At 60.6% G+C, this 12770-nt stretch overlaps 1 protein-coding gene, 1 long non-coding RNA gene and 1 other non-coding gene across 6 annotated transcripts in view; 2 read left to right on the top strand and 1 right to left on the bottom strand.

The window, feature by feature from the left end:
* The first annotated feature begins 1226 nt into the window (after positions 1-1226).
* The window catches only part of MYO1C (myosin IC), a 24030-nt gene continuing 12486 nt past the window's right edge, over positions 1227-12770 (top strand). The window contains exons 1-6 of one of the 4 annotated variants that reach the window (XM_027975148.2): positions 1227-1507; positions 9290-9445; positions 9568-9683; positions 10316-10514; positions 10595-10675; positions 12502-12681. In XM_027975148.2, coding sequence (XP_027830949.1) covers positions 1433-1507; positions 9290-9445; positions 9568-9683; positions 10316-10514; positions 10595-10675; positions 12502-12681 — 807 coding nt within the window. In that variant the 5' untranslated portion in view covers positions 1227-1432. Of the gene's footprint in view, positions 1508-2337; positions 2571-7686; positions 7907-9289; positions 9446-9567; positions 9684-10315; positions 10515-10594; positions 10676-12501; positions 12682-12770 lie in introns of those variants that run through there. The other 3 variants (XM_027975150.3, XM_042255485.2, XM_027975149.2) reach the window with 3 other exon arrangements.
* On the bottom strand, positions 3516-5795 carry LOC121820571 (uncharacterized). The gene is made up of 2 exons (XR_006061126.2): positions 5555-5795; positions 3516-5007 (listed from the first exon to the last, which is right to left on the bottom strand). It is a non-coding gene; the product is annotated as an uncharacterized LOC121820571 (long non-coding RNA).
* On the top strand, positions 4110-4181 carry TRNAW-CCA (transfer RNA tryptophan (anticodon CCA)). The gene has a single exon. It is a non-coding gene; the product is annotated as a tRNA-Trp (tRNA).

The following is a 12770-nucleotide window of genomic DNA, read 5'->3' as shown; positions in this document are numbered from 1 at the left end:
GATGCAGCCCTTAGCGGGGACGCCAGGGCTCCTGACTCCAGGGATCCCCGTGTTTCTCCTTCTGTCTCTGGGTCATGCGTGTCCTGTGCGTGCCCACCTCTCCCCTTTGCCCTTCTGTCTTCACACACTCTTACCCTGCCTCCTGTGGCCAGGAGGGCTGAGTCCAGCAGTGATTGAGAGGCGGGAAGGGGAAGGGGGGGTGCTCTCCCTCCTCGGCCCCAGTCAGGATATGGCCGCTCTGGGCCCAGCCCTGACCCGCCGAGTGGAAACAGGAAATATGTGAGACTTCGTGTGCGCTGGGCCTCTGCGCCTGGCTCCACGGCTGATAAGGGCCATTGTGTGGCCGCCGGGATGATCCTGCCCTGGATAGATGTGCTTCCCGGAGGAAGGAAGGAAGCTCTGCTGGCCTTTCCTGGGCGGGGGAAGCCGAGGGGAGGCAAGGAAGGGTGCCTGGGGGAAGGTGCCCGCCCGAGAGGGGCTGTCAAGGCCGGTGCAGGCCCACGGGACTCCACCCCTCCCCTGTCAGCATCTTCCTCTGGAAAGGTCGCTTTTGCCCATCCACTTCGCTCTTCCTATAAGGAACGGCCAGAGACCGGAGGGCTCAGTCCCAGGCCAGGAAAGTGTCAGCTGTGATTTAGCAACAATAAAGATAGAAAAACAGGAACATTTGGGGGTGGGGAGCACTGAGGGTGCTATGGAAAAGTAGGGAGCAAACAAGACTAAGGTTCCCCACGGCCGGCCAAGCAACCCAGGGACCAACGTCTCAAGCATTTGAGGCTCCAGAGGAGGGTAGGATAGGGGCCTCCTCACGGTGCCCTCCTGCCTCTCCAGCCAACTCCCTCTGTCCACCATGGCCAGTCCCCAGCAGCTCTGGCCGCTCAACCCCCCGCAGCTCACCTCCTGCTCCGGGAGGCAGGCAAGCTGGAGGGACATGCAGAAGGCTCAGTGCCTAATGATGGCCCCTCTTGGCTCAGGGCAGGATGTACATTCTGATTTGGGGAGTGGTCACTGTGCTCTCCAGCTGACATCGGTGAGAGGGCATCAGGAGAGGCTCAGTCATGGAGCTGCTGGGGGGAACAGCCTCCTACCCTTTGACCTGGAGCCCAGGGTCCCCCAGGGGTGGCTGCATCAGCTCCTCTGGTTACCTGGGACAACAGGCATTTCCTCCATCCCTCAGCCCCTCCTCTTCCTGCCCCAACCCCGCTGGGCCAAGAGGCCTCCCAATCAGACCTGGGCTGCTCCAGCTGTGTCCTGAGGCACTGGACCAGACCCATCCCCTGGGGCTGGAGTTGAAGCTGAACCAAGTGGCCATCCCAGCGTGAGACCAGATTCCTGGTTCCGGGCACAGCCAGAGCCAGCGGGCAGGCGGGCAGGCAGGCGGGCTTTTGCTCAGAGGTCCTGGGGCTCGGCGCGCTGGCTATCCACAGGCAGGATGGCACTGCAAGTGGAGCTGATACCCACCGGGGAGATCATCCGCGTGGTCCACCCCCACAGGCCCTGCAAGCTAGTAAGTGGAGCTGATACCTACCCACAGGCACTGCAAACTAGTAAGTTGGGATGGTCTGGGCTGGGAGGAAGGCGGGAGTGTCTCCCCAGTGCCCAGAAGCCCCTCTCAAGCAAACTCCTTGGGGAAGAGGTGAGCAGTGGGGAAGCGTTCGGGTCCTTGGTAGGATGTGAAGGGACCGGACAAGAAGGGACAAGAAGGGGTAAATGGAAGGAAGGGGGATGGGTTTAAGCCCACCAGAGGCTGAGTGTTTCAAAGTGGGGATCTGGGTTTGACTCCCTTCTCCAGCTCCCTGATCCTCAGTGGGCCGGGCTATGAACTGGGTTAACAACACGGAGATGACAGGGCCGCTCCGAGATCTAAGGAACAGTGCCTGTAAAGTTCCAGGTGCATATAGTATAGGCTCAGTTAATACGGCCCGGCTCTCCCGTCTGGCTTGAAAAACTGAGACTGGCCAGCTCAGAGCGGTAGTGAGGGTGGGGAAGGAGGGTGAAGGGAGTCAGGCAGGCGCAAATGGGGAAGAACTGATTTGGCCTGGTAAGCAGGGGAGAGTCCGGTTTGCAAAGGCGCCCTAGGGTGAGGAAGGAGAAACGTATGAGACACCCCGCCACCCCAGCACTGCAGCAAGTGGGCCAGGTCGTCGGCAGAGGACGGTGCGTGCGTGCATATGTGTGTGTGTGTGTGTGTGTGTGTGTGTGACTGTGACGCGCCTCGTCCCGGGGAACGGGCTGCGGAGTGTGCTGCATCAAGCCCCCCGCGGACACGGACGCGGGCCGGGGCCGGAGCCCGGCCAAGGCCGGCCGGGGCGGGGCCGTAAGGTGCGCGCGCGCGCCGGGGCCTGGGCCCTGCCTGGGATGACGACAGGCAGCGGCTCGGCCCCGGGCGGGCCCTGGGCGGGGAGAGCGTGCCAGGGCCGCCGACTCCGGAGCCGGCCACGCCGCCTAGCCTGGCCCCCGCCCGCGCACCCGAGAAGCCGAGAAGGTGGGTACACAGGGCGCGAGGCGGGCCGCAGCCGTGTGGCCCGGGGGAGCTGGGTGCCCCGCTCGCAGGCAGGATGGAGAAGAGGGTAAGCGGCCGGGCGGCGACCCAGTCCCGGAGCTACCATGCGGAAGGCGAGGGTCGCCGGCCCAGGAATCGCGGGGGCTGGGGGTGGGCTCGGCACGGCCGCTGCGGGGGTCCCAGGACCCGGTGGCGCCGGAACTCGGCCTGTTGGAGACTTCGATTCTTTGCGGGTAACGTGAGGCCGGTGAGGAGCGCCTGGGGCCGCGGGACTCAGGCACCCCGCACGCCCTTTGGGGCCCTCGGGCAGCCTGCTCTGCCTCTGGGTTCCGGAGAAGCCGTCCGGGCCCCGCCCCTTCCCGTTCCCCGCCTCCGGGCCCTGGCGCGCGAGTAGCCCCTGCGTGTGTGCGGCGGCTGGGGGGCTCCGAGATGAATGAAAGAATGAGTGGCTGGCTCACGGCCTATCCAACGCCCGGCACGCCCCGGCCTTCTGCTCACACTCCCGGGCTCTGTGACTCATTCATTCACGCGGGCGTCCGCGAGCAGTTTTTGAGAGCCCACTGTGTGCCTGCCTGGAGCGGGGGCAATCTCCTGGGAGCGACGGACTAGGAAACCTTCGATTAGAACGGAATGCGACAAGCAGGGGGCTGTGTGTTTCGGGGAGTCGGGAAGGGGTTCTGGAGGAAGTGCTACCTGAGCCGAGTCTTCAAGGATGACTAAGAGTCAGTCAGGTGGGGAGGGGGTTGGGTGCAAGGGCCAAAGAAGCTGCAGGTGCAAAGGCGAGAAGCTTAGAGCCGGGCGGTCGGTGGCAGGGGCGCCCGCAGAGCGCCTCTTGGCTGTGTGGGGTGGTGAGGGAAGCGTGGGGAGAGAAGGCACTGGAGAGGGTACCCCTGTGGCCACACAGGAACTCAGGAGCAGTGGTAAACTGAGGACAGAGAGGACGGCTGAAGTCCACAAACAGGGGCCTGGCAAGAAGCAGTGGGTGTGCTTGGCATAGGGAACCTTCACTCTCTTAACATGAGAAGTTAATTTATTGCGTTTGCATTTGTAAATACCACAGGAGGCTACAGGAAAATGAATTGGAGGAAGGCAGGGATGCCAGTTTGGAGGCTGCTTGCCTCGTCCAGGGGCAGAGCAGTGATGGCGGAACAAAGTTGGGGGGGGGGGGTGTTGGCGAGTGGTGACTCCTCCGTGTGAGGAGTAGAGGGAGGCGGGCAGGGCTTTTGATGCCCGGCAGTGACAACTAGCTGGAGGTGCCTGTCTCCTCTCAACAGACTGGATATTGAGCCAGGAGGACAGGTTAGGGGGCAAAGTGCTTTGTTTACTTCCACTGGACCCCCAGGTAGAGGCATCTGGCAGGCAAAAGGCCCATGGTTCTGAAGCCAGAGTGTAAACCTTTGACTGGGGTCCACTGAGATATCAGGTAGAACCCCTAAGTCCTCGTCCTTCCTTTTCATTCCCCCTTACAACAGTTCCCTTGACTCTGGAACAGTCCTAGGTGGGGCAGCCTGGGCCAAGACCTAACATATGTTTGATTTAAAGAAAAGAAAAGTTGAGCACCTATTCTGTGCCCAGCATTGGCTGGGGGTAAGATAGGCTATGGGCTTCCCTGGTGGCTCAGAGGTTAAAGCGTCTGCCTCCAGTGCAGGAGACCCGGGTTCGATCCCTGGGTCGGGAAGATCCCCTGGAGAAGGAAATGGTAACCCACTCCAGTACTCTTGCCTGGAGAATCCCATGGACGGAGAAGCCTGGTAGGCTACAGTCTATGGGGTCACAAAGAGTCGGACACGACTGAGCGACTTCACTTTCACTTTCTTTCTAAGATAGGCTATGGTTTTTTCTGCTGCCCCAACAGGCCGGGGGGCTACCCCCAATGGAAATCAGTTTCTAGCGGCAATATGAGGGTCCTCAGAACACCCTCTCCAAACCTCCATAGCCCTGGCCTGAAGGAACCCCTGAAGATGCTCACTACCCTCCCAGAGGACAGGCTTGGGGGCACCTGGCCCATACTAGGTAACAGGGACTGAATAACCACGTCTGCTGGGCCTGCCCATCCCTGCTTTTAGGGGAAACCGCTCTCCAGATGGAAAGAAACCTAGAGGCAGCCTTGGAAAATAAGTCCTGGGTCACTCAGGGGTGAGGCATGGTTGCATCCTAGCCTGCAGCCAGCCCCTAGGTTCAGGGCAATGCTGGGGACTCAAAGATCATGGCCCACTCCCTAGCTGCTATTCCCAAGGCCTACACGCCAATACTCACACAACACAGCCAAAGGCGGATACTAGGCACTGCAGTCACAGGTTCACTAAGGAAGGTCACATCTGGCAGGCAGCAGGTTAACCTGACAGAGAAGCTGGGAAATCTGCCAGGGCTAAGCAGGCGTCTCCCCTCAGGCAGCCCTGCAGGAGTAGACAGTGGCAGACTTTCCAGTTCCAATGCCACCCGTTCTTTCACTAGTCCTGGGATCTTGAACACGACGTTCGTCTGCTGAGCCTCAGTATCCCCGTCTGTAGAATGGAGGTAATAATCCAGACCTCAGAGGCTCAGTTCGAGGGCATGGAAGGTAGTACCAGAGGACAGCGATCAGAACGCAGGAAGCGCCTGGCGCTGCAGCCCTAATATCTCTCACACCCTCGGTCCACCCACCACCCCCCCCACCCCACCCCCGCCTTTCTAACTCCTCTCCCCCCGGGGCAGGCGCTTCCGCCTAGCTGGGCCGGATGGCCGGTGGCGCTGGCCAGGGGCTGCGGTCTCGCCTGGCCTGCTTAGCCGCCCCCTCCTTCCGCCACCAAGTGGCGGCTGTGGGGGCGTCGGCGGGCATCCCGGGAATGCGGCGGAGCGGCTCCGGCGGGGGTGGCCGGCCAAACCCTTCGGTGCGCGGATTCCCCTCATTCCAGCCGCTAGCCGCGCCGGCGAGGCCACGCCCCCTTGCTAGCCCCTCCCCTCGGGCCCGCGGGCCACGGCCAACCTCGCCAACCTGGTGCTTGCACGGTCCCCGGAGTTGTGCTGCCGGTGGGCACCGGCTTGACCCCCTTCCTCCCGTACCCCAAGTACCTCCCCACTCCGGCTGAGCGGGAGGCTGTCCTCTCCGCGCTCTTTCTCCTTTCTGCATTTTCACCCTGGGGGCCTCGTAGAGGGGGCCTCCTCTCGCCAAAAGCCCGAAGCTGGTGGCATTTAAGACCCAGCCCCGCCCTTCCGTTCCCACCCATCTCCCAGCTGCGCGCGGTGGCGCTCGAGTCCCCTCAGTCCCTCCAGAGGGCCCCACCTCCCAGCTGGCGCCCCCCGCCGCGGGGTTCCGCCGGCTCTGGCCGGGCTGTTGTTTTCAAAATTATGAGCCTTCCCCAAGAGGCTGCAGCCGGCACCTGCCGCCACCTCACTCCCTCCCCGGGGAGTCTAAGTCCAGGAGTGTCGGGTAGGCTAGGGCTTTGGGTCCTAACCCTGCCTTCTGCCCCCTAGGACAAAGTCAGCATCTGCATTATTGCACCTCTGGTTCCTTATCTGTCAGGTGCAGCGGAGGTAAAGTTGGGGAGCTCTTTCTAATTGGCCGAGGGACCCGCCTCAGGGGCTTTCCCTGCTAGATAACAAGTGTGACCTGTCTGACCCAGGACCTGGCTCTGTGTGTCTGTTCCCACTGGCTTCCCAGGTGACACTAGTGGTAGAGGACCCACCTGCCAATGCAGGAGACATTAGAGATGCGGGTTTGATCCCTGGGTGGGGAAGATCCCCTGGAGGAGGGCACAACAACCCACTCCAGTATTCTTGGCTGGAGAATCTCATGGACAGAGGAGCCTGGTGGGCTACACAGTCCGTAAGGGTCGCAGAGTCAGACATTACTGAAGTGGACTTAGCATTGCATTGAAGGTCTGCTCCAAGCCTGTGCAGAGAGTGTCTGGCCAGAGAGGGAAGTGATATTTACTGAGGGTCTGGGAGGTGCCTGGACGCCTTATCTTAGACTTTTCAACAGCCCTTTGAGACAGAGGTTAGTCTCATTTCAAGGCTCTAGGAGAGGTTCTCAGGAGTGAAATGATCTGCTGGCAGTCATACCGCTTGTGAGAAGTAGCCCAGCCTTCAGGAAGCACTAGCCATCACACCGGGCTTCCCTGGTGGCTCAGACAGTAAAGAATCTGTCTGCAGTGCAAGACACGTGGGTTGGATCGCTGGGTTAGGAAGATTCCCTGGAGGCAGGCATGGCAACCCACTCCAGTAGTTTTGTCTGGAGAATCCCCATGGACAGAGGAGCCTGGAGGGTTACAGTCCATGGGGTCACAAAGAATCAGACACGACTAAGTGACTAAGCACAGCCATTGCACCCCCACCTGCGCTGGGATCCGAGCTAGGGTTGTCCCGCAGGCTGCTGCCCACTGCGAACCTAGAGCTCAGCGAGGATGGGGCTGCTGGAGTCTGGTTTGGGTAGCTGGAGGGTGTCCGGGGTAGAAAATATGGAAGGATCCAGAGAGACCAGAGAGGGAGTCCCCCCACCAAACAGAAAAAGAAGAGAGGTGAGGAGCCTCTGGGCACGGGCAGGGGAGGGGGTGCAGGGGGTGGCCCTAGTCAGAGTGTCCGGGGTAGGGGAAGGGTATTGCTCCGAATGCTGGAAATCGGGCCGTGGATTTCCCAGATGGAGAGCTGAGCCCTCCGTGGAGGCCCTGCACTAACGACGCTGGGCACAGGCCCCCTGTGGCCGTCTCCATCCCTGGGGCGCGTGTTCTGTGAACCCAAGAGATTTTCTTGGGACTTAAAGACGTGGGACCCACCCTCCTGACTGTACGGCGTGGGGGATGGACAGTGTCCCCGCACCGAGGCTCCGCCTGGCTGGGCACGACGGCCGTATTTGGACATTTCGTTCTATTTTTAACTTTCCCGGGACTCGAGGTTGGGGTGAGTGGGGGAGGGAAATCCTGCTTCCTCCGGGACCCACGGGCCTCTCTGCCTAGTGAGTTGAGTCCCCAGCCTGGCCTAGTGCGCAGTGTAGACACGAGCCCGGAAGTGAGTTCCGGGTCGGTGTAGACGCGGCAGCAGCGCGGGTTCCGGGCCCCACCCCTGGGAGAACCGACGACGTCCCTCCTGGAAAACCTGACTCAGGCGGAGCCCCTGCCCAGCCGGGAGCCCCGCCCCCGCCCTGTCCCCACCCACGCCGCGAGATTTCCCCCCGCCCCCCCTACTGAGCGCCTGCCCCACCCCTGCCCACTGGAGAGGGACCCCGGAGTCCGAGCCCCGAGCGAGGCGGGGGCGCCCGGGGAGTCCCACGCCTCCGAGCCTAGCGGAGGCGGAACGGGGGGCGGGCCGGCCCCTCCCGCGTGACGCCGCCGCCGCCGCCGCCGCCGCCGCCGCCGAGCCCCGGGCCGAGAGCGCGGGCCGCAGAGACGGGCGCCGGGCCGACCGGGCAGGATGCGCTACCGGGCGTCGGTGAGCGAGGGGTGCGGGGCAGGGCCGGGCGGGGGGGGGGGTCCCAGGCATCCCTGCCGGCCTCGCGGCGCCGCCTCGGCCCCGCCAGGAAGCGGGCGCGGCCCAGGAATTTCGGGTGGAAAAACGTCCCGGAAAGTTGCAGGAGAGTGGAGGCCGAGGCCGGGAGGGCCGCGAGGCGCTCGGACCCGGGCCGGGCCAATAACTCCCGGGGAAGGCTGAGAGCGCCCAGACCCGCCACCCAGAGGGCAAGGGGGCGGGGGCTTGGGTCAGATTTGGCAGCAGCTTCGGGACAGAATTAGAGGGGTGAGGGGGAGGGCGCTGAGGGGCAGGCCTAGAAGAGTCAGGGCCACGGCCAGACCCAAAGAGGTGCCCCTCGCCCGAGATCTGGGCGGTCTGCGGTTGGAGGAGACCTGGTGGCCTCTCTGGGGATCCCTACTCCTTCGGCCAGCTTGCTCTTTCTTCCCTGACCCTTGACACTCTTGGTGTCAATTTCCTAGAGCTCTCAGACCCTTTTGAAGAGTGTGGTGAGGGGTGAGGGTCTTGTTGAGCCTGTGCTTCTTCCTGCCCTCTGATGGGCTCCAGCTGCCAGCTGGGTTTTCCCTGGTAAAACCCCTGCTCCCTTGAGACTTCTCACGACTCCCAGTGGAGGAGGGTGTCTGGGGAGCCTGGCAGCTGGCGGGGAGGGTGTGGTTCCGCTCTGGGAGGGAGGGGCCCCTTCTGGGGTGAGTGGTGAGCCCAGCTGGGATGTGAGGTTACCCCTGCCCCTGCCCCAGGGGAATCTCTCTCCTGGGGCAGCTTCTTGCTAGACCCTCTCCCTAGACCCTCTCCCCCTGGAGATTTTGGTGAGTTAGACAGGGAGAGACAACCCCACCGTGATTGTAGAATTCACTCCAAGCAGTCTGTCCTACAAAGCACCTGTCACACAAGGCCTAGAGCTAGGGGACTTGAGGTCACCTGGTCTACCTCAAGTCCTCCTCCTTGGGACGCCTTCCAGAGAGAGGAGGGGTTTTGTCCAAGGTCAACAGAGCATTCTTTCTTTTATTCTCATGACATCACCACCCCCCCAACCCCTAACTTTCTCTACATAAAGCCAGCCTCTCCCTGGATTCAGTGGCCTTGGCCCCATGTCCTCTGGGGCCTCTGTGTTCAGGCCCCATGTGCCCCAGATGGTCTTGCTTCTGGAACCCGTGTCCTCAGTGTCCCATGTGCCAGCTTTCTGCCATCCGGGCCCTCTCTACCCAGCCTGGTACACCTGGTTCCCAGGTGTGCCCTGTGTCCGCGTGCCCTGGTTGCCCCCTCAGTCCTCCAGGCTGTGGCGAAGGGGAGAAGAGGCCTTCCCTTACCCTGCCGCCTCTGTCTCTCTCCCGTGGCCCATCCCTGCAGGCCCTGGGCAGTGACGGGGTGCGGGTCACCATGGAGAGCGCTCTGACCGCCCGTGATCGGGTGGGGGTACAGGACTTCGTGCTGCTGGAGAACTTCACCAGCGAGGCTGCCTTCATTGAGAACCTGCGACGGCGCTTCCGGGAGAACCTGATCTATGTGAGGCCCGAGTGGGAAGGCGGAGGGGGTGCGGGGACCACAGATGCAGGGCTGCAGGGACTCGGGGGAGAGGCGCCAGGGCCTCTGGGAGAAACTTCTGAGCCTCCTCCTCTGATCCCCAGACCTACATTGGCCCCGTGCTGGTTTCCGTCAACCCCTACCGGGACCTGCAGATCTACAGCCGGCAGCACATGGAGCGTTACCGAGGCGTCAGCTTCTATGAGGTTCCCCCTCACCTGTGAGTGACATCCCCCCCCCCGCCCCCCAGCATCACCACCTGAGATGATTCCACCCAACTTCCCACTTGGGATGAATCACAGTTCACATCTCTGAGGAATATCCTCAGTCCTCACCCAAGGTGAATCTCTCTATCCCATCAGGATCCTCCTATCGTCCACCCCAACTCACACCCAGGACAATTTTTCTGGCTCTGCTGTGTGGCTTGCGGGATTTTAGTTCCCTGACTGGGAATTGAACCCGTGCCCCTTGCAATGGAAGTGTGGAGCCTTAACCACTGAACCACCAGGGAATTCCCACACCTGTGACTTATTCTCCCAACACTCCCTGGACATGGCCCTCCCACCTTAGTGACCCTCTGACCTGCACCTCTGAAGGACTTCCCAGCCCTACCCATGAGTGACCTCAATCTTCTCCTGAATAACTTCCAATCTCCTCACCCATGAGTGATCCCCTTAATTTTCCATCAGAATATGACTCTCATTCTCAACTGTGAAGGATCTCCCTTGACCCACATCCTGGAGGGGTCACCTGTCCTCAAGGGTACACCCCCAGTCCTTCCTGTGGGATTCCCAGCCCCTGCAGCCACTCAGCCCCCCTGCCCCCTAAGCTCCTGACGGGCCTCTGCCCCAGGTTCGCGGTGGCCGACACTGTCTATCGGGCACTACGCACGGAGCGCCGGGACCAGGCAGTGATGATCTCTGGGGAAAGCGGAGCAGGCAAGACTGAGGCCACCAAGCGGCTGCTGCAGTTCTATGCCGAGACCTGCCCAGCCCCTGAGCGGGGTGGTGCTGTGCGGGACCGGCTGCTGCAGAGCAACCCGGTGCTAGAGGTGAGGGGACAGCAGCCCCTGGGGGTGGGAGGGGCAGGGAGAGGCCACCAGGCACCCCTCACACCTCAGCCCTTTCCTAGGCCTTTGGCAATGCGAAGACCCTCCGGAACGATAACTCCAGCAGGTTTGGGAAGTACATGGACGTGCAGTTTGACTTCAAGGTACCCATGGGCGGGGCAGGGCAGGGAGAATGGGATTCCCATGTAGTGGGCACCCACTGGCCCGGGTCTTTGGCACCAGCAAACATTTATTGAGCACCTTCTGTGTGCCAGGCACTGTTGCAAGTGCTAGTGACACAGAAGTGAAACAAACCAGACAGAAATCCTGCCTCCAGGGAGATAAAAAATCTGCCTGCAATGCAGGAGACCCGGCTTCAATCCCTGGGTTGGGAAGATGCCCTGGAGAAGGGAATGGCAACCCACTCCAGTATTCTCGCCTGGAGAATCCAATGGACAAAGCCTGGCAGGCTGTAGTCCATGGGGGTCACAAACAGCAGACATGACTGAGCGACTAGCAGGGAGATAGTCCACAGAAAAATGTAAATTAGCCAAAACATGTTACAGGAAAAAAGAAAATGAGGCAAGGGGAAGGGGCATTGGCTGTTTGAAATAATGCAGATACAGTGGGCATAGAGAAGGTGGCTTTTGGTAAAGCCTTGATGGAGACAGGGGAATGAGTTGTGCATATACCCGAGAGGGTCCAGGCAGAGGCCCCACCAGCGCAGAGGTGCGGATGGACGAGGTGCTGGATGTGTTCACAGACAGCAAGGAGGCCAGAATGGCTGGAGAAGAGAGCAAGGGGCCAAGGAACGGAAGAGGAGGCTCAATGGTGTGGGTCCTTTTGGGTCTTTGTAAGAATTTTTTTTAAACTCTTGAGTGGAAGTGAGGCAAGAACATTTTGGGGGATTTTTTTTTTTTTTGGTTTGTTTGTGTGGTCATGCCCTCACAGCCTGCAGGATTTTAGTTCCTCAACCAGGGATTGAACCCATGTCCCGTGCAGTGGAAGTGCAGAGCCTTAACCACTGGACCACCAGGAAAATTCCTGAAAGTTTGAACCATATATATATATATTTTTTTAAATTTTTTGGCCAGGCCTCACGGCATATGGGATCTTAGTCTCCCAACGAGGTATTGAACCTGTGTCCCCCTGCAGTGGAAGTACACTGAAGCGCGAGGGAAGTCCCAAAAGTTTGAAAGAGAAGTGTATTATGACCTCAATTTCCTCTTAAAGTGATCGCTCTGGCTGCTTTGTTGAGAATAAATGGTAGAGACTGAGGCCGAGCAAGAAAACGAGTTAGGAAACTGATGATTATTAGATCTGGGTGACAGATGACGGTGGCTGGGCCCAGTCTGGTGGCCGTGGCTGGATTCTGGATATTCTGAAGGTTAGGGCAGCAGGATTGGCTATCTGACTGGACGTGAGGTGTGAAAGACAGGGAGGCTCCCAGGAGGACCGCAGACTTCTTGGTCTGAACCCCTAGAAGGGTGAGCAGAGTGGGAAGAGGGAGCTGAGGCCAGGACTTGAGTTTCAGACCTGTTGAGTTTGAGATGCTTATGGGGCCTCCACATGTGAGCCACCAGGTAGAAAGGGCATGCATGTATGTGTGCTGAGGACTTCATTCATGTCTGACTCTTTGCAACCCATGGACTGTAGCCCGCCAGGCTCCTCTGTCCATAGAATTCTCCAGTCAAGAATACTAGAGCAAGTTGCCAGGCCCTTTTCCAGGGGATCTTCCTGACCCAGGGATTAAACCCACATCTCTTACGTTGCCAGGAGGGTTCTTTACCACTTGTGCCACTTGGGAAGCCCAAGAAAGGGCTTAGCATCCTCATTTCATAGAGGAAGAAATGGAGGCCAGGAGGGGCGACGTGCCTGAGCCCATGCAGCCAGAGCTGAAATTCATATTCTGGAGGGCAGGGGAAGATGGGGAAGATGGGCTGTGTCCCCAGTCCCCCTGAGCAGTCACTGCATCCTGCCCGGCCCACAGGGCGCCCCCGTGGGCGGCCACATCCTCAGTTACCTCCTGGAGAAGTCCCGGGTGGTGCACCAAAATCACGGGGAGAGGAACTTCCACATCTTCTACCAGCTGCTGGAGGGGGGTGAGGAGGAGACGCTGCGCAGGCTGGGCCTGGAACGGAACCCGCAGAGCTACCTGTACCTGGTGAAGGTGAGTAGAGGGGGCGGGCGGGCGGGACCCAGTGCCACCCAGGGAGCCCACCCAGCCAGAGCTGTAAGCCCGCTCTGCCCGTGCCACAG

This window comes from Ovis aries, chromosome 11 (assembly GCF_016772045.2).
Source record: "Ovis aries strain OAR_USU_Benz2616 breed Rambouillet chromosome 11, ARS-UI_Ramb_v3.0, whole genome shotgun sequence".
In the NCBI taxonomy this organism is placed as follows: domain Eukaryota; kingdom Metazoa; phylum Chordata; class Mammalia; order Artiodactyla; family Bovidae; genus Ovis; species Ovis aries.
Note: the sequence above shows the minus strand (reverse complement) of the source record. Positions and strands in the feature narration are given on the sequence as shown.